General features: G+C 42.5%; 1 protein-coding gene across 6 annotated transcripts in view; it reads right to left on the bottom strand.

Annotated features, from left to right (window-relative positions):
* Positions 1 to 1,909: 1,909 nt before the first annotated feature.
* MRO (maestro) overlaps positions 1,910 to 22,585 on the bottom strand; it is a 99,121-nt gene continuing 78,445 nt past the window's right edge. For 3 of the 6 annotated variants that reach the window (XM_069104151.1, XM_069104161.1, XM_069104171.1), the window contains exons 3-12: positions 16,025 to 16,176; positions 14,208 to 14,321; positions 13,798 to 13,940; positions 13,205 to 13,342; positions 12,910 to 13,012; positions 10,888 to 11,034; positions 8,241 to 8,423; positions 5,346 to 5,501; positions 3,792 to 3,908; positions 1,910 to 2,355 (exon numbers count right to left, since the gene is read on the bottom strand). In XM_069104151.1, coding sequence (XP_068960252.1) covers positions 2,278 to 2,355; positions 3,792 to 3,908; positions 5,346 to 5,501; positions 8,241 to 8,423; positions 10,888 to 11,034; positions 12,910 to 13,012; positions 13,205 to 13,342; positions 13,798 to 13,940; positions 14,208 to 14,321; positions 16,025 to 16,174 — 1,329 coding nt within the window. In that variant the 5' untranslated portion in view covers positions 16,175 to 16,176 and the 3' untranslated portion in view covers positions 1,910 to 2,277. Of the gene's footprint in view, positions 2,356 to 3,791; positions 3,909 to 5,345; positions 5,502 to 8,240; positions 8,424 to 10,887; positions 11,035 to 12,909; positions 13,013 to 13,204; positions 13,343 to 13,797; positions 13,941 to 14,207; positions 14,322 to 16,024; positions 16,177 to 22,075; positions 22,212 to 22,585 lie in introns of those variants that run through there. The other 3 variants (XM_069104178.1, XM_069104183.1, XM_069104184.1) reach the window with 3 other exon arrangements.

Genomic DNA, 22,585 nt, shown 5'->3' with positions numbered 1-22,585 from the left:
TTTGGCCTCAGATATGTTATGACCCTGGGCAAGTCACTTAACCCTCTTTGCCTCAGTTTCCACATCTGTAAAAAGAGATGAAGAAGGAAATTTCAAACCACTCCAGTATCTTTGCCAAGAACCCCAAATGGGGTCATGAAGAGTAGGACACAACCAAAAAAAAACAACTCAACAAAAACAAAGCTAGTTGGGTTTGAATTCAGGAATGTGAGTTTTTCTGACTCCCAGGCCCAAGCCCAGCATTCTATCCACTGCACCACCTGCTGTAAAATTTTATAAAGATTTTCTAAAAATGAATACTAGTAGCTGACATTTATATAGCACTTTAATCATGTAAAGGGCTTTACATACGTCATCTCCATTGACCCTCACAACAACCCAGTAAGATAAATATTACAGTTTTATTACGGTCATTTGACAGATGAGGAAACAGAGAAACAGCGAAGTGCCGAGGCTCACCCATGGTCACAGGACCAGCAAATATTAGAGGCAGGGACTTGAGCCTAGAGGATAAGAGCAATTCTAAGGTTATCAGTGAAAGCATCATGGAGTGGACGGAGTTTGAGCTGCATCTGAAAGATAATGGATGGGAATTTAGCAAGCAGAGATGACTGAGAAAGAGGGGAAAAGTGCATCCCAGGTGGAAGGAGTGCGATGATTAAAGATAAAAAGGCAGAAGAGCAAAAGAAATAAGAATAGCTAGTCCAACAGGGGCTGAAGTATTATGAAAGGGAGTAGTGAGAAAACTGGCTAGAGAGGTCAGCTGAGAGAATACCTAGGAGGTCCTTGAATGCCAGGTTAGACTTTATTCAATAGACAATAAAGAATCACTGAAGATTCTGATAAGTCATTTGTTCAGCAAATACTGTGCAAAACACTATACTAGACACTGAGAAACAGAAATAACTAAAATATGCAAGGAACTTACAGTTGCATTCCATACAGATTAACCTGCACTTTAAATAGAAAGTTGTTGTGGGGTTGCTTCAGTTGCATCCAACTTTTCCTGACTCTATTTGATGTTTTCTTGGCAGAGATACTGGAGGGTTTTGCCATTTTCTTCTCCAGATACTTTTATAGATGAGGAAACTGAGGCAAACAGGGGTAAGTGACTTGCCCAGGGTCACACCGCTGAGGTCATATTTTAACTCTATTCTTCCTGACTCTAAGCCTGATGATCTATCCAATGTGCCCCCTAGCTACCCTTCCTCAATAGTAAAATGAAGGCATTGGTTAAGAAGATCTCTAAGGTCCTTTCCTAGGGTCACAGACTAAGAGCTGGAGGAGACTGTAGAGGTCATCTTGTCCAGCATTCTCGTTTTAAAAACAAGGACAGTGAGGCTCCAAAGACCTGAAGGGATTTGTTCAAAGTCATACAGGCGATAGATGAAAGAGTTGGGATCTGACTCCAGGACCTCTGATTACTCCTACACCATACAGTTGCCTGAAATCTTAACCTATTTAAAAAAAAAAAAAAAGACTTATGCTTTAACCATAAGCAGAACCAGCAGGATGTAAAAATGTAAGCGGGGCTCATAAAATATAAGCTCCTTGAGGCCAGGGTGTTCCATTTTTATCTTTGCATCTGCTTTGGCTTACACATAGTAAATTGCTTAATAAAAACCCATTGAACTGAATAAAATAGTCACTAATCTACCTACACATAAATTAAAATTTTAAAAGTCATTTTAATTGCCATATGTGTGATGCATAGAGCTATTATGTTTTATTAAAATTTCACAACCAAAGTTTATTTTTAAACACTTGGGACTAGAGAACCTAAGAGGGGGTAAACTATGGTAAGAGTTACACTTATGCTGAAGTGAAGAAAGCTTATATTAAGAAAGAATAAAAGGTAAATGATGAAAATGGAAATGTACCAAAACAATGCAAGGAAATGACGATGGAATTTATGTGTTTAAATTTTAAAATATTTATTTGTATGCCACCCTAGAAAAAACATATGAGAACAAAATGATTTATTATATAAACTGGACGAGTTAGTCTAGATAATTTCTAAATGCTCTTTCAACTCCAATATTCTAAAGCTTTATTTGAAAACCTTCGGGTATATCAAGTTTGGTTTAATTATGCAATTCTTACATACTGTGATTCATGAAAATAATTACTACCAGCCGCTATCACAACAAGCATTGGGTTGGTTTTTTTTTTTCACCTCAATATGTAGTGGTGAATGGAATATGTACTCAGATGAGTAAAATGATGAGAATCCAGGACATCTGATCATTAAGATCCCTCCTCCGTGATGCTCTGTGTTTATAGGATTTTGTTTGCATAGAAGAACTGCAGGAGCTCTGGATGGTAGTAGCTCTGAAAGGAAGCAGTGATGGAGACCTGAGTGAGGAAGAAATGTAATAAAGCTAGCTCTCCTACTGTAGAAACTGTTAACCACAAGAATTACTGTGCATCTGTCAAATGTTGGACATGCCACCCAGCATTCAGACCAGCAGCTTGGGAGCAAAACCTGCCTCCAGCTCCCAGAGGCGGGAAATGCATCAAATTTTCATTAAAATCTAAACCTGGGGCAAAGTTATTAGATATCCACAGATCTCTTGAGAATTGTCCTGAGGAGATAGAAGCGAAATTTACATAGGAATATGTTGCTAGACAACCTGAAACCATTACCTGCTCTTCCAAAATGTTTAACAATGCAAGCTGGTGCTGCAGAGGGAAAAAGTTGTTTTTTTTTTTATTCTCATTTGGAAGTCATTTTAATCCATACTTTAAAAAATAAAATAACTTGGGACTCTCCTACTTCCTTTTGAAATAAGGCACAATTTGCATGAAATCTCCAGCCCTTATGCCATTTGCACAGTATTCTGGGACAATTGCCGATGGTCCAGTACAGTCTGCACCCTCCTTAAGTTTTCTTCCTGCTCTTTCACTGACAGCACTGCCTCTTTCACATTCTACCTTAGATTTCCATTACTTCTCCCCACTGGGACAATAATTTTCTTGCAGGTTTCAAAATTCCTAGATTAAGGGGAAAATATTGCAAGCAACAACAATGAAAAATTTAAATAATGCAGAAATACAGTCAGGATTTCATAAGATCTAGAAGCTTCTACTCTAAAAGACCATAGGTTTTAGAAATTATATTTTGAAGCCAAGAGCTGGGATTGTGTCCAAGAATAATTTACCCAGCAAAGTTCGGTATAATCCTAAATTTAAAAAAAATGGGTGTTTGACAAACTGAAGGACTTTCAGGTATTTGTAACAAAAAGACCAGAACTCAATGGAAAATTTTATATAAAAGATCCAGAAAAAATGAAAAGAAAACACTGAAGATTAATTATAAGGCATTCACTAAGGTCAAATTTTTACAAAAATGTTATTGATATTCTTAAAACTGTCATCATTACTAAGGCAGTTTGAAAGAAAGGTTGGGGCTGAGTTGTATATGACGGGGTGACTTGAAAAAACAAAATTGGGTAGTTAAAGGTAAAAGGGAGAAATATAGGGCGTGACATGAAAAGAATCTGAATCAGTTTTAAGCTTTGTAATCCCAGCATGAAGCTCATAGTAGGCACTTAAAAACTACATAAAATAGTATTTGATTTGTGATTTTTCCAGTGGAATGGATAGGTCCTTTGTCTAACCAGGACATAGAAGAAGGATGTCCTCCACTAGAATGTATTCACTTTGAGACCAGGGACCAGGTGTTTACCATTCTTTTGTGTCCCCTGCTCTTAACATAGTAGTACCTGGAACATAATAAGTGTTGAATGAATCATTATTGATTGATGAAGATAAGAAAACACTCTGCTCACCAGCTGCCGATAAAGCTTGGGGTTCCTTTGCTCTTCCTGGGCTTGCATGGTATATTCCAGATGCTCCTTCTTCAGTCTCAGGAAAGGGGAACAAGCATGAAAAGCTGTTCTGCAGGCCTAGGAAAAAGGAAGTGGTCACCTTGTCGTGGTCAGGGAGTCAGAGGATTGGAGAGTCTTTCTCAAGAGCCTGATAACTCCACATCTGTGGAGCCCTGATGGGTCTGCAGGCAAAGCTGCAGATTGGAAGGACTTTGGGAGCATGTGTTTGTCAAGCGACCACGTCTAAACTATGGCTTCACATGTGAGCTTATGAGAAATGCATTTTCTCCATTAATGATGCCTCAGCAAAAACAGGACTATTTTTCCCATACATGCTAGTGAGGTAAGGGTGTGAGTTTTATTTGTGGTGCTTTTTTTGCAAGTCTGAGGTAGAGTGGAGCAAACAGCAGAGAGAATGGCCCTTGGATCATTTGTCTTAGGAGTCAGTAGGGGCTTGGGACAGGGCCCCAATCTGTGATTTCAATGGTAGGTGGAACTTCTGGTAAGGAAACTTCTTCTACCAGTACCTTTTCTACAAGTCACAGTCTCAGAGAGTGACCTAGAGCACAGAGAAGTAAAGCAATTTGCCCAAGGTCACATAGCCAGTATATGTCGGAGGCAGGACCAGAACCCAAGGATTTGTATCTCTAAGGCTGACTCTCTATCCACTCACTCTCTGACTGATAGATTAAAAAAAAAGAATCCTATACCTAGCTTAGTACTTATTGATACATAGAGCACCTTCTTGCTCCTGGGACAGATATATTCACCCCCTGAATGACCAGAGAGAGAGATTGACCCCAGGTTCAGGGCAGTGTACATTTCGCCTTCTCAGGTGGAATTTTGCTGCATTTTGCTGCACTTGGTTGAATTGGAGGTCAAAGAGACAGACACTCAGTCATTGATGAACGTCTATCATTTAAATACACATTTAATATTCAATATTCACTGTCCAGAAGTTATTCTAATATAGCATTCTAATTATTAATATGTAGAAATCTGTGTATCTTTCAGTAGTATATTACATATTACCTAATAATACAAATAATTTAAACTTCATATGGGAACTCTTTTTTCCATGATTTTTTAAAACACACTGTCTGGGTCAGAGACAGAGTGTAAATCCAGGTTCAGAGCATTTTCCTCATCAGGGAAATGGGGGAGGTGAAAGAGTGAAAATATATAACAATAATAGTGGCCCAAGTTAGGGAAAGAGCACCAGTCTCTTCACTACACAGATGGGAGCCCACTGATTAAATAAACTCCATTAACACTGGCTTGTCTAGGATTATCTGGTGTTAGTCTTGGACTGGCATGGGTCAAGAGAAAATGAGAATTCACAAGAACTTAGAGATTACAGGCTTAAGAATCAGAGGAATTTTGCTGCTATGGAAATAGAATCCTCATAACCAAGACAGCAGGAGGGCAGTAACGTAAGTACAAGTGGGGATTACACCATAATGTTCTTTGTGGAGAAAGCAGAGGTTTCATTTTGTGGGTTATTTAGAGTCTTACCGTGGCAACTTGGGGATTTCCATCCCTTAAGTGGACCAGGAGAGAGTCCCTCGTCCTTTTCACCTGGCTGGTGAAAAATTTCTTCCATTTCCACCCGGCAAAGGCAGCCAGTTGCCCAAACAAGATAAATGCCGAATACCTCAGCCTGTCATTTTCCTGTATAGCCACCAGAAGCCAGCACCCCCCCCCAAAAAAAATATACATATTAATGAATTAATTCATGCATGACTAAACACAGATAAAAATGAATGAATAAATAAAAAACAAGTGACCTTCTTATTATAATCCACCATTGTTATATATAAATGCAAAATAAATGGTCAGCTCCATCCTGTAAAAACTCTTCATTTCAAAAGAAAAGGAGAACTGAGAAGTCATTAATACCACCCCCAGCTCTTTAACATCACTGCTCACCACACCAGGGCTGCTTTTCATATCTAAGATGGAGATAATGAAGATGGAACCCTATTCCCTCTCCTTCCCAATCCAACCTTATTAGTTTGCTCATTTAATTTGTCCCTGATTCTGCCTCAGAGGGCAAAGGAGGTAAAGAATTGAGAAGGTTTTTGTTCTTCCCTTCCTCCCAGAGATAAAAGAAAATACACTTGGCAAAGAGTGAACTCAGTCTGGGGCTGTCATCTCCTAAAGAGACCTTGGCACCTTGCAAAAAGAATAATAGTTCATTTTTATATAAAATTGTTGTGAGGTAAGAAGTACAAGTATGATGAGGAAACTGAGGCTCGAGGAAATAAGATTCTTGTCCACTCACTGTCTGGGTCAGAGAGAGAGAGCATGAATCCAAGTTCAGAGCATTTTCCTCATCTGTAGAGTGAGAATAAAAATAGCTAGCTGTCCCTAATCTTACCGGGTTGTTATGATTCAAACGAGGTCATGTATGTCAAAGTGCTTTCTAAACCTCAAAGCAACATACAGGTATAAATTAATATTGTTATTGTTGTTAAAATTGTCATAATCCCGATTGTGTATCTCCAATTCTGACTATTTCCCCAGAATTCAATTCTTTATTTCCAACTTTATTTCAACTGGATCCATTAAGTGCCTCAAATTCACTGTATCCAAAGTGGACCTTAACATTACCAGGCACATGCACCCCCAAAACCCACTCTTTCTGACATTTCTATTTCTACTAATGGTACTTATTCTTCTGGTTAGGTTGACCTAACCAAATGAATGAAACTTCAGAGGTACTTTTTACCCTTCCATCTCCCTCTCACCACCCCCTAAAATCCAAACAGTATCTAAGCTCTGTAGAGACCTCCTTGAAGACTCTCAGTGAAATTTACCCTCCCCATTCAAACTGCCACCATTCCATTTCAGCCTCTCATTGCCTCTCTGCTGTCTGGTCTCTTCCTATTCTAACCCATCCTTGACACTGCTGGTTAACATTCCTAAAGTTGACAATGTCACTCACCCAATCAAAACTCCTCAGTAATTCCCAGTGTCACTGAATTAATTCGATTCAAGGCATACCAGGATCACAAGAGCAATGGTTCTGATGTGTAAGGGACCTCAGAGGCTGTCTAATCCAACCCCTTATCTTACAAATGAGGAAACTTAAGGCCGAGGGAGTTAAGTGATTTGCCCAGTGTGACTAGTGTCAGACCATGGTTCCTGCTTCACATTCCATTATTCCCCTTCACCTTTTCTATGACCCTGCCAAGATTAGACCCTTCACTGTTCTCCAATCATAGTCCTGTGTTTTCATATGCCTTTACTCAGGATGCCTTCCCCTCTAGCAAAACCTTGAAAGTCTATGAAAATTTGATCCATCTTTCAAGGTTCAGTTCAAATGCCACATAATTCTTTCAACTTGTATCCCTAGTACTTAGTGCTAGCACATAGCAGGCACTTAATAAATTGGTTGTTCAGTCATTCACATCTGACTCTTTGTGATCCTGTGGATCACAGCACACCATAATGCTCATGGAGTTTTCTTGGCAAAGATATTGGTATGGATGGCCATTTCCTTTTCCAGCGGTTTCAGACAGAGTTAAGTGACTTACCCAGGGTCACAAAGCTAGTGAGTGTGAGGCTGGATTTGAATACACCTTCCTGACTCCAGGCCCAGTTGAGCCAAATGAATCCATTGAGCCAACAAGTATCTGAATAAATACTTGATTAATGGATCAATTGCTCTTTAATCAGGCCTTCCCTGACCTCAGCCAGAAGTGATCTCTCCTCCGTCTGGATTCCCACATAGGCATTGTGCCTTTCTTATGACATTTATCATACTTTACTTTGGATTATAGTCATTTGTGCATACGTCTCGTTCCCCTTAATAGACTGAAAACTTCCTGACAACAAGAAACATCCTATTCACCTTCATGTCCTCAGAGCACCCACCACGATCATAAGCACTCATTGTTTGTTGTACTAATTAGTGAGTTCCTTATACTCTGACCATACCCAGAAACCACTCCCCTCACCACGAAGGTGGGGTGAATTTTTACCCCACTCCCTCACCACTAAGAATTTAATCATTTGGGGCGGCTAGGTGGCGCAGTGAGGAGAGTGCCGGCCCTGGAGTCAGGAGGACCTGAGTTCGGATCCGACCTCAGACACTTAACACACACACACACAAAAAAAAAAAAACCTAGCTGTGTGACCTTGGGCAACTTACTTAACCCCAAATGCCCTCCAAAAAGAAAAAAAAAAGAATTTAATCATTTGGGGCGGCTAGGTGGCGCAGTGAGGAGAGTGCCGGCCCTGGAGTCAGGAGGACCTGAGTTCGGATCCGACCTCAGACACTTAACACACACACACACACACACAAAAAAAACTAGCTGTGTGACCTTGGGCAACTTAACCCCAAATGCCCTCCAAAAAGAAAAAAAAAAAAAGAATTTAATCATTTGCACTTCTTGAACCACTTACATCATCTAATAAAGTCCTTGTCTGAAGTGTGATATCTACGAAGAAGGAGCCCAAACCTTTCCCCTTGATCTTGCCCAGGATACTGGTCAGAGCCTTCACACTCTCATATATGATCTCAGAACTCACAGGGTCATACAGTCCATGGACCAGTGAGTCCAGCAAAATCTTCTTATATTTTTTCACCTGTTAAGCAAGCAGGACATTTAAGAGTATCAATAGCACAGGAACTACTGTTTCCAAGTTAACAAGAGACAGGCTGCCCAGCCCTCCCAGTACCTACAGAGAAAAGCAAAGGCAGCCTGCTCATCTTCTGCTGGGACTCCTTGCTCATATAAGGAAGATTGGCAAGATTAAGTCATCCTCAATAGCTCAGGATGCAGTCCTTTAGCAGGTGTTTGCAAAGTGCTGGCTGACTGAGGGCAAGCCCAAGACTTTCCTTCACCTGGGAAAGGACTTAAGTTTTAAGGTATTTAGAGTGGGGAGAGGGTCTAGAGCCCAGCCTGGGGAGTATAGGCCTTGGGAGAGCTCTAAAATGGCAGCCAAGAGGTTATGGGAGGTTTCATAGAAATCAGGAGGGCTAAATTGTAGCTGTATCACACCTGAGTCTCTCAGACAGACTACTAGAGAGGGAGAGAAGCATTTCAGCTCTGTTAATGAGATATTCAGCCTAGGATGCGTCTGAATTACTGTGGCATCACAGATACGTCCTTCTATTAAGTCAATACCCCTTCCTCACACTTTGGTTCTTCTCTTACTCTCCCCCTCACTCTCCCCACCCCACCACATCCCTGCATACACTGAGGGAGGACCCAAACACAACCATGATATAGTTCCTTGGAGAGAGCAGAGAAGAGGGCAGACACAAGCTCATCACATCTGTACCTCTGCCACCACCACTACCAGCATCGTTCCAGGAAGGACACACTCCAGGGGACCTCTACAGCTTCAGCTGGGCCTATCCCAGGGTGGAACTGGGAATTCCTCTCCAGCTACCAATATAGATCAGCCCTCTAAATGACCCTCCTTCTCTTTAAATATCTTCACTGGATGCTAATTCTCTATGTTAGGAGTGATAGAGTCATTACTTATGGCAGCTCTGTCAGCTCCCCTTTTTATTCCTGGCTTCCCATAGCCTGTCTAAAGGGATCATACAATCAAAAATAATAGGGAACCTTCATGTGGCCACCCTCCAATATTCAGGGCCCCATTCTCCCTGCTACATGAAAAGGAGCCATCTCTAAAATCTCTTCTAAATCTGTTATATTTGTAAAGTGCTTAGGACAGTACTTGGCACAGAGTTGGCATTTAATAAATGCTTGTTTCCTCCCCTCCCCACTTTTTCTGCAGGAGGAAGCATTCTTCCCCGTATGCTCCAAAGGAAAAAACAACCAAGGCCTGCAAAGATCTCTCCTTGCTTAGCATGCTGGGCAGCACTGCAGTAATCTATGGTTTTTTGCTAGGTTATCAACTGCATGTAGGAAAAACTTCTTAGAAGATCCCTTGTCCAACACACTATACATTTTCTTTCAATTTGTTTTCCTTCCTGTTCTGTTTTCTTCAGATGGCTGAGTAACCCTAAAAACCTTGTAGCAGCCCCAGACTAGTAAACTAGGCCACACTTCACACCCCATCCAGCTATCCACCCCAGCCATCTTGCCATCTGCCCTGCTTCTACCTACCCAAAATAACACCTCCAAAACAGACAAGGGGGCAGGGGGGAGGAGTAAGGGGGTTTGGGGAAGGGAAGTGTCTCCAGTCTTTGGGTGAGTTGATTCACTAAGAGGTCCTGAGAACAAAAAGCTTGAGAACCACTGATATAGGAAATTCCCAGATGAGGAAATCCCTCTACCAAAGCAGGTCGGCATTTTCTCTGCAAAATTTAGTCTTAGAGAATTGTCTAAAACCCTGAGCAATGGAGGGACTTTCCCAGGGCTGCACAGCCAGTGTAGGCGAGAGGCATGTCTTGAACTCAAGTTTTTCTGGTTCTGAGACTAGCTCTATATCTACTACACTACAAAGTACCACCTTACTTCACCTTAATTACCCCCAACTAAATGCTCATCTCTCAAATGCTGGCATAGTTATTCACAAAGCAGATTCACTTGTTCCTTTCCCCTCTCCAGTTCAATGTTGCTTCAGACTCTCTTGGAATCAATCCCCTGGTGAAAACCTATTGAGGGCAGTGCATGCAGGGCACGCCACTAATGCCCTCCTCTTCCCCCATGCCCCATTTCCCCTAGTATATACAGGACAAGGAGAGGGCTAAAGAGAGTACTTCTAGTCTGGTACATCATTTTGCCTTGGGTAAAGTGGGTACAGATGATGCCTAATTTTACCCAGAGCCAACTGTGAAGGGTAAAAGTAAGTTCAATTCTTATCCCCCAATCTCTGTTTCACTGATTTATCTATTATTATTATATTATTATGTAGCTGATAATCCTCCTGATCGAGTATCAACTCTTTTCTCATGTCACATATCCATTCTTGGTGGCACAGAAGGGTGTAGCATTAAATACTGCCAGCATCCTTGCTCCCCAGGAAATATTACTTTGAAGTTTTCCTCATTTCTGGCCTTGGGAAATTCTGCCATGTGGGTGATCCCTGGGTGGGTAAGTAAAGAAATGACCGAGAATCTCCTCATTCTTACCTTGTCAGGGGCTTCACAAGCCATATTTCCTAAGCCTTTAATTGCCATGTGACGCCTTGTGGTGTTGGGATCCCGAGCGCTTTCTGCCAAAAGGTAAAATACATTCTTCAGGGGCTCCTGGTGATGGAACCTGAGTTTCCATGATATCTGTAATCAACACACCCATTAAGTCTTGGCTGAGGCTGAATCAATCATTCATCAGCTGCAATGACAGAATGTGAAATAAGAACTATAAACGAAAGGCAGTGTGGTATAGCAGTAGGAGTCCTGAACTGGAAGGAGTCAAGAGGCCTGACTTCTGGTCCTGGTTTTACCATTTTACTGTCTGACCTCGGGGAAGTCACTCACCCTCTCTGAGTTTCCTTTTCCTATATGTAAAATTGACCTTGATTCGTTTGTCTTTTTTAACTCTAACACTCATTCACCAGATTTAGCCAGCATTTGTCAAGTGAGAGCCCATGTGTCTTTGTCAATTCTTCTAGGGAAGTCACCCAGGATGAAAATGTGACGTGAGAAGAGTTGATACCTTTTGAAAGAGAGACTAAGAGGAAACCAGCTATAAGATGGTGAAGCAGAGATTGGGGCATGAGAAAAGAACTTACTTTTACCCTTCAGAGTTGGCTCTGGGTAAAACTGTGAAGTAGGCAGTTTGTCTTCAACCTGCTCTCTCCACCCCTTTCAGCTTCCTTAAGTTCAAAGCAACCCCCCTCATTCACACAAAGCCCCACTACCATATCTAAGTAACCCCTGGCTGCTGTGTCTCCTTCAGTGAGAACTCCCTAGCCTATCCTGGGCAATGCTCCTTAGGAGACCAGGACCACAGATTGGAGCTAGAAAGGGCCTCAGAGATTGTACAATCCACCCCCTCCACTTTATAGGTAAGCTTCTTTGGGATCTCTCACCAAGACTGGCCCTATGCAACATTTCAAAGCTTGTCTTTACCTCACCCCACCCGAAACTTTTAGGGATTTTTATTTTTTACATTTTAACAGAACAAGGATAAAAATAATAAAGCCTTAAGTCAAAAGGAATAGATTTCTATTTTTCTCTCTGTTTTCATATCTCTAGGACCTAGTAAAGGGTTCTAATAAAAGCAGCTAGATAGCACAACAGATAGAGTGCAAGGCCTAGAGTCAGGAAAACCTGGGTTCAAATTCAGCCTCAGGCACTTCCTAGCTGTGTTACCCTGAGCAAGTCACTTAATCACTATTTTACTGAGTTTCTTCATTTATAAAATGGGGATAATAACTGCACCTCTCTTGCAGAGTTGTTGTGAGGATCTAATGAAATAATATTTGTAAAGGACCTAACACAGTGCCTGGCACATAGTAAGTATTATATAAATGTTGGTTCCTTTCCTTCCCCAACACAAGTGCCTGGCACATTGTAGATACTTCATAAATCTTTGCTGAATTAAAGTGAATTAACTCTGGACTTTCAAGCACTTTCCAGAAAGTAAGAAGAGATTTGGGGGGTTCATTAGGATAGTGCCTTCCCAACACCCTAAAAACCATACCAGGGCTAAGGTCAACCCTATTCTCTAAAATTGCCCAACCATCAAAAACTAAGAAATTGGACCAAGATTCCTTAAGGCTTATAGTGCCGTTCTATGAGAAGAAAATGTTAAGCTGAAGGGATATAAGATAATATCTCTGCAAACTTTGAAAAGTATAAAATTGTGATGACTACAGGCATGCAAGGATTGAATTTATAAGGCTAATATCTCAGAAGCCATTTACTTCTTAAAATCCCGTGTCCAAAATCCAAACAGTTGCCACCAAGTGGATCCAACCCATTGGTGTTCACTATGGAAAAAGGGTGGGTTGGTGTTACTGCTATTAACTCTGATTCATACCCCCAAGTGAGGCTACCGGCAGTACGGGCAGTGGGGCTCAGTTTACCCAAGTGACATAAAAGAGGCAGGCTTCCTTCCACTGGGGGAGCACTAAGCATGGGAAGAAAGCCCAAGGAGCAAACAAAAGCCACTCTCTTGTGCCTGTCCTTCGCTTCTCTGACTTGGACCTTTGCAAAGAGAGGCTTTCGGGACGTCCTCTGCTTCTCAGCTTGGGAGCTGGGCTCAGGCAGGCGGCTACTCTGGACTTCTCTTGGTGGTTGATCCACAGACCTGGAAAGGAAAAATCTCGATCTGAACCCCAGAAAGTACGCCCCAAGTCCTGTGCAGTGTTTATTGCCGCTGTGCCAGGTGCTGGGGGCACAAAGTGCAAAGGGAGCGCTCTGCGCTCCGAGGAACTCAGAGTCCAGATGGAGAGAGGGAGTTCATGTGACTTGGCTCTCCTCCTTCACCACTGTCCCGTACTTAGCCAGAACGAGTGCTCCAGCACAATGCAGCCCAGGAGCTCCCAGGGGAGCCCAGCTGTTTTTCTCCTGAAGCTGAAAAGACATTCTCTTTCTTGCAACCTGGTCTGGCTTCTCCCTGGGCACCTCGAAAGGGAAACTAAAAAAAAAAAAATACAAAGTCACACTCGCTATCAGCATGGGAAAAAGTCACTGCTAAGCAGGATTGTTAAATGTTAGCTACCACAGCTGACTTGTCTGACCCAAGATTTCCAACAATCAATAAACATTTAAGTGCTCATCACATGCCAGGCACTGCGCTAAGCTCTGGTGGTACAAAAAGAAGCAAAAGAGAGTCCCTGCCCTCAAGGAGCTCCCAATCTGATTTCCTCCTTTGACCAAAAGGTAGCCAACAATCGTGTCCACAAAGAGAAGCCAAAGACCCCTCATCACTATGTCAGATGTCCCCACAGTAAAGAGTTCATTTTTCACTCTTACCAAGACAAAACATTCACGTGTGTCTCTGTTTGGGCTCTTTCTGAACTGCCAGCCCAGGCTCCCCTGAAACCTGCTGCTGGTCAGGATGGAAGCTCTGGGTGAGCCCTGACAAAGTACCTGACAAATAGCATGGGCTTGCTCAAAAGGACGGCAATGATCCCCTCCAGCCAGGAGATGGCATTGCTCATGAAGACAAATCTCAGTTTTCTCTGGTCCGTGTCAAGAAGACAGAGGAAAATTCTGCCTGGAGCTGCTGTCACCTGGGAAAGGAAACAAACACAAGTTACTGACGGTTCTTCGTCCTTTTGGCGTCCTGCGTAATCTGATCAGAGGCTAGCAGACTCTGGCCACAGCCAGGGACTGCTTTCCTGGGTTTCAGAGGTAGAAAATTCAGACAGACAGCCCTATTAAATTCCATCTTGAGGCCTGATGACAAGCATGGGCACGAGAGAAGTGTGATGTGAATGAGAGAGGAGCTGATCCGTGGAAAAGATTCAGTTAGTGGGAGAGAAATAGGAGGTCCTCACCTCTCTTCCATGACTGACATCTTCAGCTTCCTCGGGCCGTGTGACACCAGATCTGAGACTGTCTAAATCCTGGCAGAATCTTAGGAGTGACCCCAATCCTCGGTGCAGGAAGCTCTAAAAGAAAGATAAGTCCAGGATGATGGGAGTATCTCCTACCTGAGCCAGGTGAGCCTAAACCTTGCCCCTAAAAAGTTGTGTTTACCAGATTTTGAGCAGGAAGGGACTTTAAAGACTATGTAGTTTAACTCCCTCATTTTACAGATAAGGGAATTGGAGACAAGGAATTGAAGGGACTAGGTCATGGTCAAACAGGTAATAAGCAGCAGAACCAGGATTCGAACCCAGGTCTTCTGATTCCCAATGCTGCATTTAGTAGCTAGTGCAGTAGTAAGTAGACAGTACTTGTACTGTGCAGAGTTTAAAGGGGGCACTGATTAGTGTATAAGGAGAAAGGGCTGAGCAACAAGGTGGAAAAGGAACAAACATCTATTTAATGTTTCCTGTGTGCCAAGCACTGTGTTAAACAATACATATATATGTATATACATACATGTATGCATATATGTATATATATACATAATATATAAAATATATATAACATATAATGATCTACACAATAACCCTGTGAGGTAGGTGTTAATATTATCCCCATTTTATAGTTGAGGAAACTGAGGCAAACAGAGGCAAAGTTCTTCACCCAGGGTTACAAAGCTTAATCTGAGGCAGGATTTGAACTCAGGTCCCCCTGATTCCAGGCCCTGTGTTCTATCCACTGTGCCACCTAACTACATAAGAGCTTAGTATTCTGATAATTCTAACAAACAATTCTGATATGTGGAATTCTACATTCAAGTAGCATCCAGTCTTCTGTTGAGGATCCTGCCCAGGGACCCCATCTCTTAAAGCACCTCAAAGGAATAATGAATTATCTACTGAATAGCACTCTCTGCCAGCACTACCTACCTGCTCTTCACTCCCTTTACCTCTCAGCTCCTGCTAGATCAGGACTTCTCCCACGCAGGACTCACTTGCCTTAATGCTCACTATCCTTCCTGGTTGCCATAAGTGTGATGCCTCCTCCTCTCGCTGCCCAATGTTCTTCTCTTACTTCTCCCAAACCCTTCCCAGGCTAACTCTGCCTAATTCTGGTCAGCTCAAGCACTGCAAACAGCCCAGTGCACAAATGCATATCAGGGGTTATAGGGACACACACACACACACACACACACACACACACACACACACACCCCTGTGATTGATATCCAAGTGTATTTTCATGAGAATCACTCTGGAATCTGCTAGCTTCCTTTTGACACTTGGCTATTAGCTGTATCTACCAAGTGACCTTGACTTAGTCATTCTCCTTTTTCCTCATTGACAAAAGAGATTAGGCAATTTCTAATGTCCCTCTGCCTATAGCCCTTAGTACAAACTGTAAACATAGAAGATAATCATAAAATATTTCTGAATGACAAACTAGAAATATGGTAAAAGTGAGCCCCCTCTGCTATAACATCTTGACATTCTGGTTCTGCTTGTAGATTCAGTATAATAATCAGTATTTATATAAATAATGGGGAAAGGGGGATATTAGATTCATTGGTCAGATTCTCTCTGACTGCATTGAAGAGAACACCACTAGATAGATCTTGTCCTAATTCAGGATATAGAGACCGTTGCTTTACCATAACCCTACCAGGATTTGGAAAGGCTTAATGCAATGCACCTGAAGGGCAATATTCTGGTCCCTCACATGCAAGTCAACTTTTGACAACTGTGTTAAACCCGGATTCAACAAACCAGCCCCTGGTTCTTACCTCCAACTCCCAGATCCTGGGCTGTCTGGTTAGGACATGATGAGTTCCCCCAGGAACTCCCATGGAGAACTGCCTCATGGTAACTCTTGAGATGACCTGGTGGGCTCTGCTTGGGTAGCTAAATATGATGACTTCATACAATTTCCCCATCGCTGCATTTAAGGCACAGAAGAAAAAGTATTGTGAAAAGGGAACTTTGGTAGCTGAATCAGTGTGTGTGTGTGCGTGTGTGTGTGTGTGTGCGCGCGCGTGTGTGTGTGTGTGTGTGTGTGTGTCCCCACCCCCTCCCAGGCTGGACAAGAGGTCAGAAGCCCAGTTGTGCCCAAGGTTGTTCTGGAGTTCTCAGGCAACCGAACCTCCCAGAGCAGTGCTAAGATTCTCCTACTTTCAGGGGCGGCCAGGTAGCACAGTGAGTAAGAGCCCTGGCTCCAGTGTTGAGAAGACCTGGAGATCGAATCCCGGGCTCAGACACTTATTACCCACCCAGAAACACCTGGCCGTGTAACCTTGAGCAAGTTACTTAACCCTGATTGCTTTAAAAAAAAAAAAAAAGATTCTCCTACTTTCCCTTGTCTCTACTGTCCCTTTCTTGGGGTCTCAGCTACATTTTCCAAGCCAAGGAGCAGCTGCAAACTCATCATTCTCTGCAGGGAAGCACCCTGTGCATGACTGTTTCCTCATGAAGGCACCAGATGGCAGCAGCATCCTACGCAACCATATCAGGGATCCTGGAAAACCCCCAAAGTTTGCGTCACAACTTCCTTCTCATAGCCTAGCAGGAGGAGCATTTAGTCTACAAAACAGGACACTGAGTACCTGGACGGTTACTTAGTGTGACTAACCATTATAGAAAGCACCAGAGCTTTACAATCCGGAACTTCTTCCTTTTCTCCTCAATTAATTATACAGGATAAATTGAAAAAGATTAGAGGGCAGGAAAAAAATTAGGAGCAGTTACAGTAATGCAGATCTTATGAGGATCTGAACTAGGGTAATATCACTGGGAATGGAGAGGGAGAGAAAAGTCCACAGTGGAAAAGAAGACTTGGAAGCAGGAATGGGATTGACTGCTGAGATATGAGGAGGAGGAGGAGTCAATGATGATTGACAAGCTTGGGAGACTAGAAAAAAAATATTTTTAGTTATAAACTTTGAAAGGGGAATCCAGTTGGGAGATAAATAAAGGGAGATAATGAGTTTGGGTCTTCTTGTGATCTGAATCTGATTTCACTTGTGTAGGAAATTCTCTTTACTAATTCAGATCAGCAATAGTTAAGTAATTTATAGACTTGGAGAGCTAGTAGAACACCCAGAGGTTGAGTGATTTGCCTAAGGTCACACAGTCAGTGGATGTCAGAGGCCCAGCCTGAACCCAGTACTTCCTGACTGGCTCCCTATCCGCTACCCCATGTTGGCTGCCTCTCACACATTTGGTTCTAAATATTTAAACTAATATTACAATTTAGAAGAATCTCAGAATCCAACACCCCAAATTTTACAAATAACTAGGGACTAGAGAGATTAAGAAATTTGTCCAAATTCACACATTTAATTTGAAATAATGGTGGAATGTACTAGCAGACATATCAGGTTGGGGCTAGAGATGTAGATTTGTGAGTTAGGGGCATGAGTCTCATTGAAGTCATAAGTGAGGACAATAACTTTTAATGAATGAAGAAGAAAAAGGTGGGTAATTAAACTGAGCTTTGAGTGTCATCCATAGTTAAGAGCTAAGAGGAAGAAGAATTACAAAACAAGAAGAGATCAGAGAAGTGGAACTAGCAATTATAGTATCACATAAAACAGAAGAAATGGTTACCAAGGGATGAGCCAGGGCAGGGAGGTGGGGGCCACTGAAAATGGTGTTGACAAAATGCTACTGTCAAAGGGGAGAAAAAGCTTTGGGATTCAACTAGAATGGACTTTTAAGAGTACTGTTTCAGTACTACAGGGATGGAGGTGCTAGCTTTTAAAACTTTAAGGAAGGAATGGGTGCTCATGATCGTTAACTACTTACTTGATAAGTCTCTCAGCAAAAAATTCAATAACAATTCAACAAATATTTATTATGTGCCTACTAACTGAAAAGCATCACTTTTATTTAGCAGACTCTGGTGCTGGAGTCAGGCATTTTACAGATAAGGAAACAGAGGCCAACAAGATTAAGTGACTTGCCAGGATCCCACAACTAGTGTCTGAGGTTGGATTTGAACACTCTAGGCCCAGTGCCTCTGTGCCACCTAGCTGCCCCTCAGTTATTATTTTAGTGCCTGCTGCTTTGGAATCCAGTGAGTTTTTAAATTTGGTTCACAAGCAACATTTTGCAAAATGTCCCTATTAAAATACTCTTTTTCTTGCTTCCTGTCCTTGGAGAGTATCTTTTAATCTCTTAAAATAACTCACAAGATGGAATCAGTACCTGTCCTCTGAGAGCTTAAATTCTGCTCTGGGAGAGAAGTAGAATAGTCAGAAGAAGCTGAGTCAAGCAAGTCTCTCTGTCTCTGTGTGTGTGTGTCTGTCTGTCTGTCTGTCTCTGTCTCTCTCCGTGTCTTTCACTCTGTGTCTCTCTATCTCTCTGTCTCTGTGTCTCTCTCTGTGTCTCTCTATCTCTATGTCTCTGTCTCTCTCTTTCACTCTGTATGTGTCTCTCTCTGTCTTTCTCTGTGTCTCTCTGTCTCTGTGTCTCTTTCTGTGTCTTTCACTCTGTATGTGTCTCTGTCTCTTTCTGTATGTGTGTCTGTCTGTCTCTGTGTCTCTCTATCTCTATGTCTCTGTCTCTTTCTGTGTCTTTCACTCTGTATGTGTCTCTCTCTGTCTCTCTGACTTTCTCTGTGTCTCTGTCTCTGTGTCTCTCTGTCTCTGTCTCTCTCTTTTTCTCTCCCTCATTAAGATACCAAGAGGTTTGAGCATGTTTAAATACAGAGAGGAAGGAACCAGAGACTGATGACAAGATCAGACATACAGTTACGGGAGCACTGGAGGTGAGAGGGAGAACACTAGCGGGAGTGACACTAGAAGGGGGAAAGGAGTGATCTCTCTTCCTCTGAGGATGTTGGGGAAATGAGAGAATAGCTGTAAGGTCAGAGGTATCTAGAGATTTTGTCTCCACTGACAATGGACATGGGGTTTCCCAAGGGGAAAACGGGAGCTTAAATAGGAAGACTGAAATAATCCATGTGAGGAATTCGATGTGGGATGTGCTAGTATATACAAGAAAACACTGTGTAAATGTGAGTTATTTTAAGAGATGCTCTCCAGGGACAGGAAGCATGGAAGAGGAATATTCTAGTAGGGATATTTTGCAAAATGTTGCTTGTGAACCAGAATTAAAAACCCACTGGATTCCAAAAGGACTGTTACTAAAATAATAACTGAGGGTAGCCAGGTGACACAGTGGATAAGTGCCAGATCTGGAGCCAGGAAGACCTGAGTTCAAATTCTATGTGATCCTGGCAAGTCACTTAGTTGTTTTTTTTTTTGCCACTTAAGTCTTATTTGCCTCTGTCTCCTCATCTGTCAAATGAACTGGAGAAGGAAATGGTAAAACACTCCAGTATCTTTGCCAAGAAAACTGAAAATGCCCAAACAACAACAAAAATAATAATCACCTTTCATATTTTAAGAGAATTTCATCTTAGCCTTTTAAGGGATTCGTTATATCACCCTGTAAGTACAAATGTAAAGCTCTACTCTTAGGTTCAAAAAAATCAACTTCATATTTATTAAAATTTGTGTTAAAAATAAACTTCATGAACATTATATGGGAGAAACAGGGCTAGATTCACTGAAGAAATATCTGAGAGTTGCAATGCAAATTCAGTATCAGTTAACCCCGTGGAAAGGCAGCCAAAAAAGGTTATATCAAAAGACTAAGAAGTGATAATCCAGCCACATTCAGCTGTGATGAGTTTACATCTGTAATACTGTTTGGGCTCTACAGTTTAGGAAGGGGGGGGGGGGGGGGAGGGAATAAACTTTTTTTTTTTTTTTTGCTTTTTGGAGGGGGGAAGGCAGGGCAATTGCGGTTAAGTGACTTGCCCAAGGTCACACAGCTAGTAAGTGTAAGTGTCTGAGGCTGGATTTGAACTCAGATCCTCCTGACTTCAGGGCCAGTGCTCTATTCACTGTGCCACCTAACCACCCCTGGAATAAACATGTATTAAGCACCTACTATGTACCAGGCAACTTGCAAATATATCTCATTTGATCTTCACAATAAACCCGTAAGATGGGTTCTATACAGTTGCGGAAACTGAGGAAGACAGAGGCTAAGTGACTTGCCCAGGGTCACACAGTTAGGAAGTATCTGAGACTGGATTTGAATGCAGGTCTTCCTGACTCCAGACACAGTGTTCCATCCACTGCTCCATCTAGCTGTCCCAAAGGCCTTTAGGAAGGGCTTTGATAAGCTGGATGGTGTCAGAGGAAGGCAACCAGGATGGTAAAGAACCATACCAGTGGAAGAAACAGGGGTTGTTTAACCTGGAGAGGAATTAGTGAGATGGCTGTTTTCATGAGTTTGAAAGACTGTCACACAGAAAGAGGGTTGGGCTTTTTCTGCTTGCTCCCAGAGGAAGAATCACGAGAAGTTTTAGATGAATGAAATGAAAAACTTGCTAACAATTAGAGCTACTCCCAACGTAGAATGAGCTGCCTAGGGAGGAGGGAGGAAGAGGGGGCACCTCCCTCCCTCCTCCAAGGAAGGCTGGGTGATAACTCACTGGTGATGTGGGAGAAGCCACTCTCTCCCTGGTATGGGGGCAAACAGATGGCCACGGAGGCCCCTTGGCACACTGAGAGGCCATGACTCTGGGCCCAACTCCAATGCCTTCTCTTCCTTCAAGGCCTCTCTCATCCCCGTGTGAAAGCGATCTCTCCCTCCCTCCTCCCATTTCCCACAATATTTACCTATTTATGCCTTTTGTGTTTCTCTCCCTCTCCCTTATACTTCAGGCCCTTCTCCTTGTCTTTGCTATTGCCTCTGCACTCTGTCCCTCCCCACTTAATTAAGCAGTAAACCCCTTGACAGCAGGATCTGCATCATAACTCTCTTTGTCTCCTCCTGCCTAGACCTTCATAAATGTGTGAGGAATTGGATTGACTTGAAGAAACAAGGTTTCTTCCCTCCTCTCACCCCACCCCCATTTAATGAATAGCCATCTGTCTCCTTTTGTGGCTTATGGCCCCAGAGAAATCCAGAGTCAGCTCCTGGATTAGCAGCAGGATGTCCTTTCTGATCTCTGCTATGGGTATTACTATTTTTGACACTGCGGATATTTTCAACATTTCTCCAAGGTGAAGGGGAGCTAGCGAATAGCCTCAGAAAAGATACAGACACAGCACCAGCACAAGAGGAACCAAAATCAAGGTTGAAGGCCCAAGGGAATCGAAGGTTTTCACTAAGTGGCTCCCAGCCCTTTCAACTACTTTTTTCTTGCTCTGTTTTGAGTCTGAAGCCAAATAGGCCTGTTCTTGGGGAGGGAGACGCCTTCTTTGATCACTTTACAGCATCATATACTTTTCATAATGGCATCATGTCCTTAGAATTAGACAATACCATTTTCTCCATAATTTTATTCTTCATCATTGATTAATATTCCTGATCACCAAAAACATGCCACCCACTGGTACAAGGACATGTATTTAGATGTAACTCTTACAGAGTTGCTATTATTAGTGAAAAGAATAAACCATTACATTTGCAAACAGTTCTTCCATTTTGATTTAAGACCTAGTGAGTAATCACCAGAACATAGATTGCCCAAAATACTTTCACAATAGCCCCTCTGCAGATGTGTTTATGTGTAACTAGCTAGGGAACTTGTCCCAAACGCCCCTCCTTTGACGTGGGGGTGTTTTTCAGTCAACACCCTATTCTGGGCCCAGTTTTCTCTTCAATCACCCTTCAAAACGTAAGAAACATCTGCCATTTCTCCTTCACAGACATTCACAGTATTCATTTCTCTCTCTGATAACCTTAGCTTTTCTGCTCAGTTTCATACCAGCTAAAAATAAAAAATAAAAAGTCCTTGCAAAATATCCCTTGCTTACCACAGGCCTCTCATGACTCCACATTCTGTCCTTCCTTCACTCTTTTCCCCAACCTCTTCCTCTTCTGTTCAAATTCTTCATTTCTATTTCAAGGCTCTGAACAGCTACAACTCTATTTGTGCCTAAAAATAGTTGATTATTCCTTCCCTGGGTTTGGTAATGGTCCCATCTCTGTCATGCTGGGGGTGTGCACTTGCTGTGGTGGGACCACAGTCCTTTTGATGATTCTCCCACAACCACTTCTTGAGGGCCTCAGAGCTCTGTGACTTGGAGCAGGAGTGAGAGGCAGGGATGGGAGGGGAAGAGAAGGGGAGGCAGGGAAAAGTGTGGGGGGAGGTTGTGGGGTGGGGTGTGTGTGTGTGTGTGTGTGTGTGTGTGTGTGTGTGTGTGAAATAAAGAGAGAGAAGAGGGGGAAGAGTGTGTGTGTGTGTGTGTGTGTGTGTGAGAGAGAGAGAGAGAGAGAGAGAGAGAAATTGGGGGAGAGGAAATGAGCAGATACCCTGGTGTCAC

Source organism: Petaurus breviceps, unplaced genomic scaffold, assembly GCF_028583685.1.
Source record: "Petaurus breviceps papuanus isolate PSGF00001 unplaced genomic scaffold, PetGlider_PUasm1.0 131, whole genome shotgun sequence".
Taxonomy (NCBI): Eukaryota; Metazoa; Chordata; class Mammalia; order Diprotodontia; family Petauridae; genus Petaurus; species Petaurus breviceps.
The sequence above is the reverse complement of the archived record's forward strand: the minus strand, read 5'-3'. Positions and strand labels throughout refer to the sequence as shown.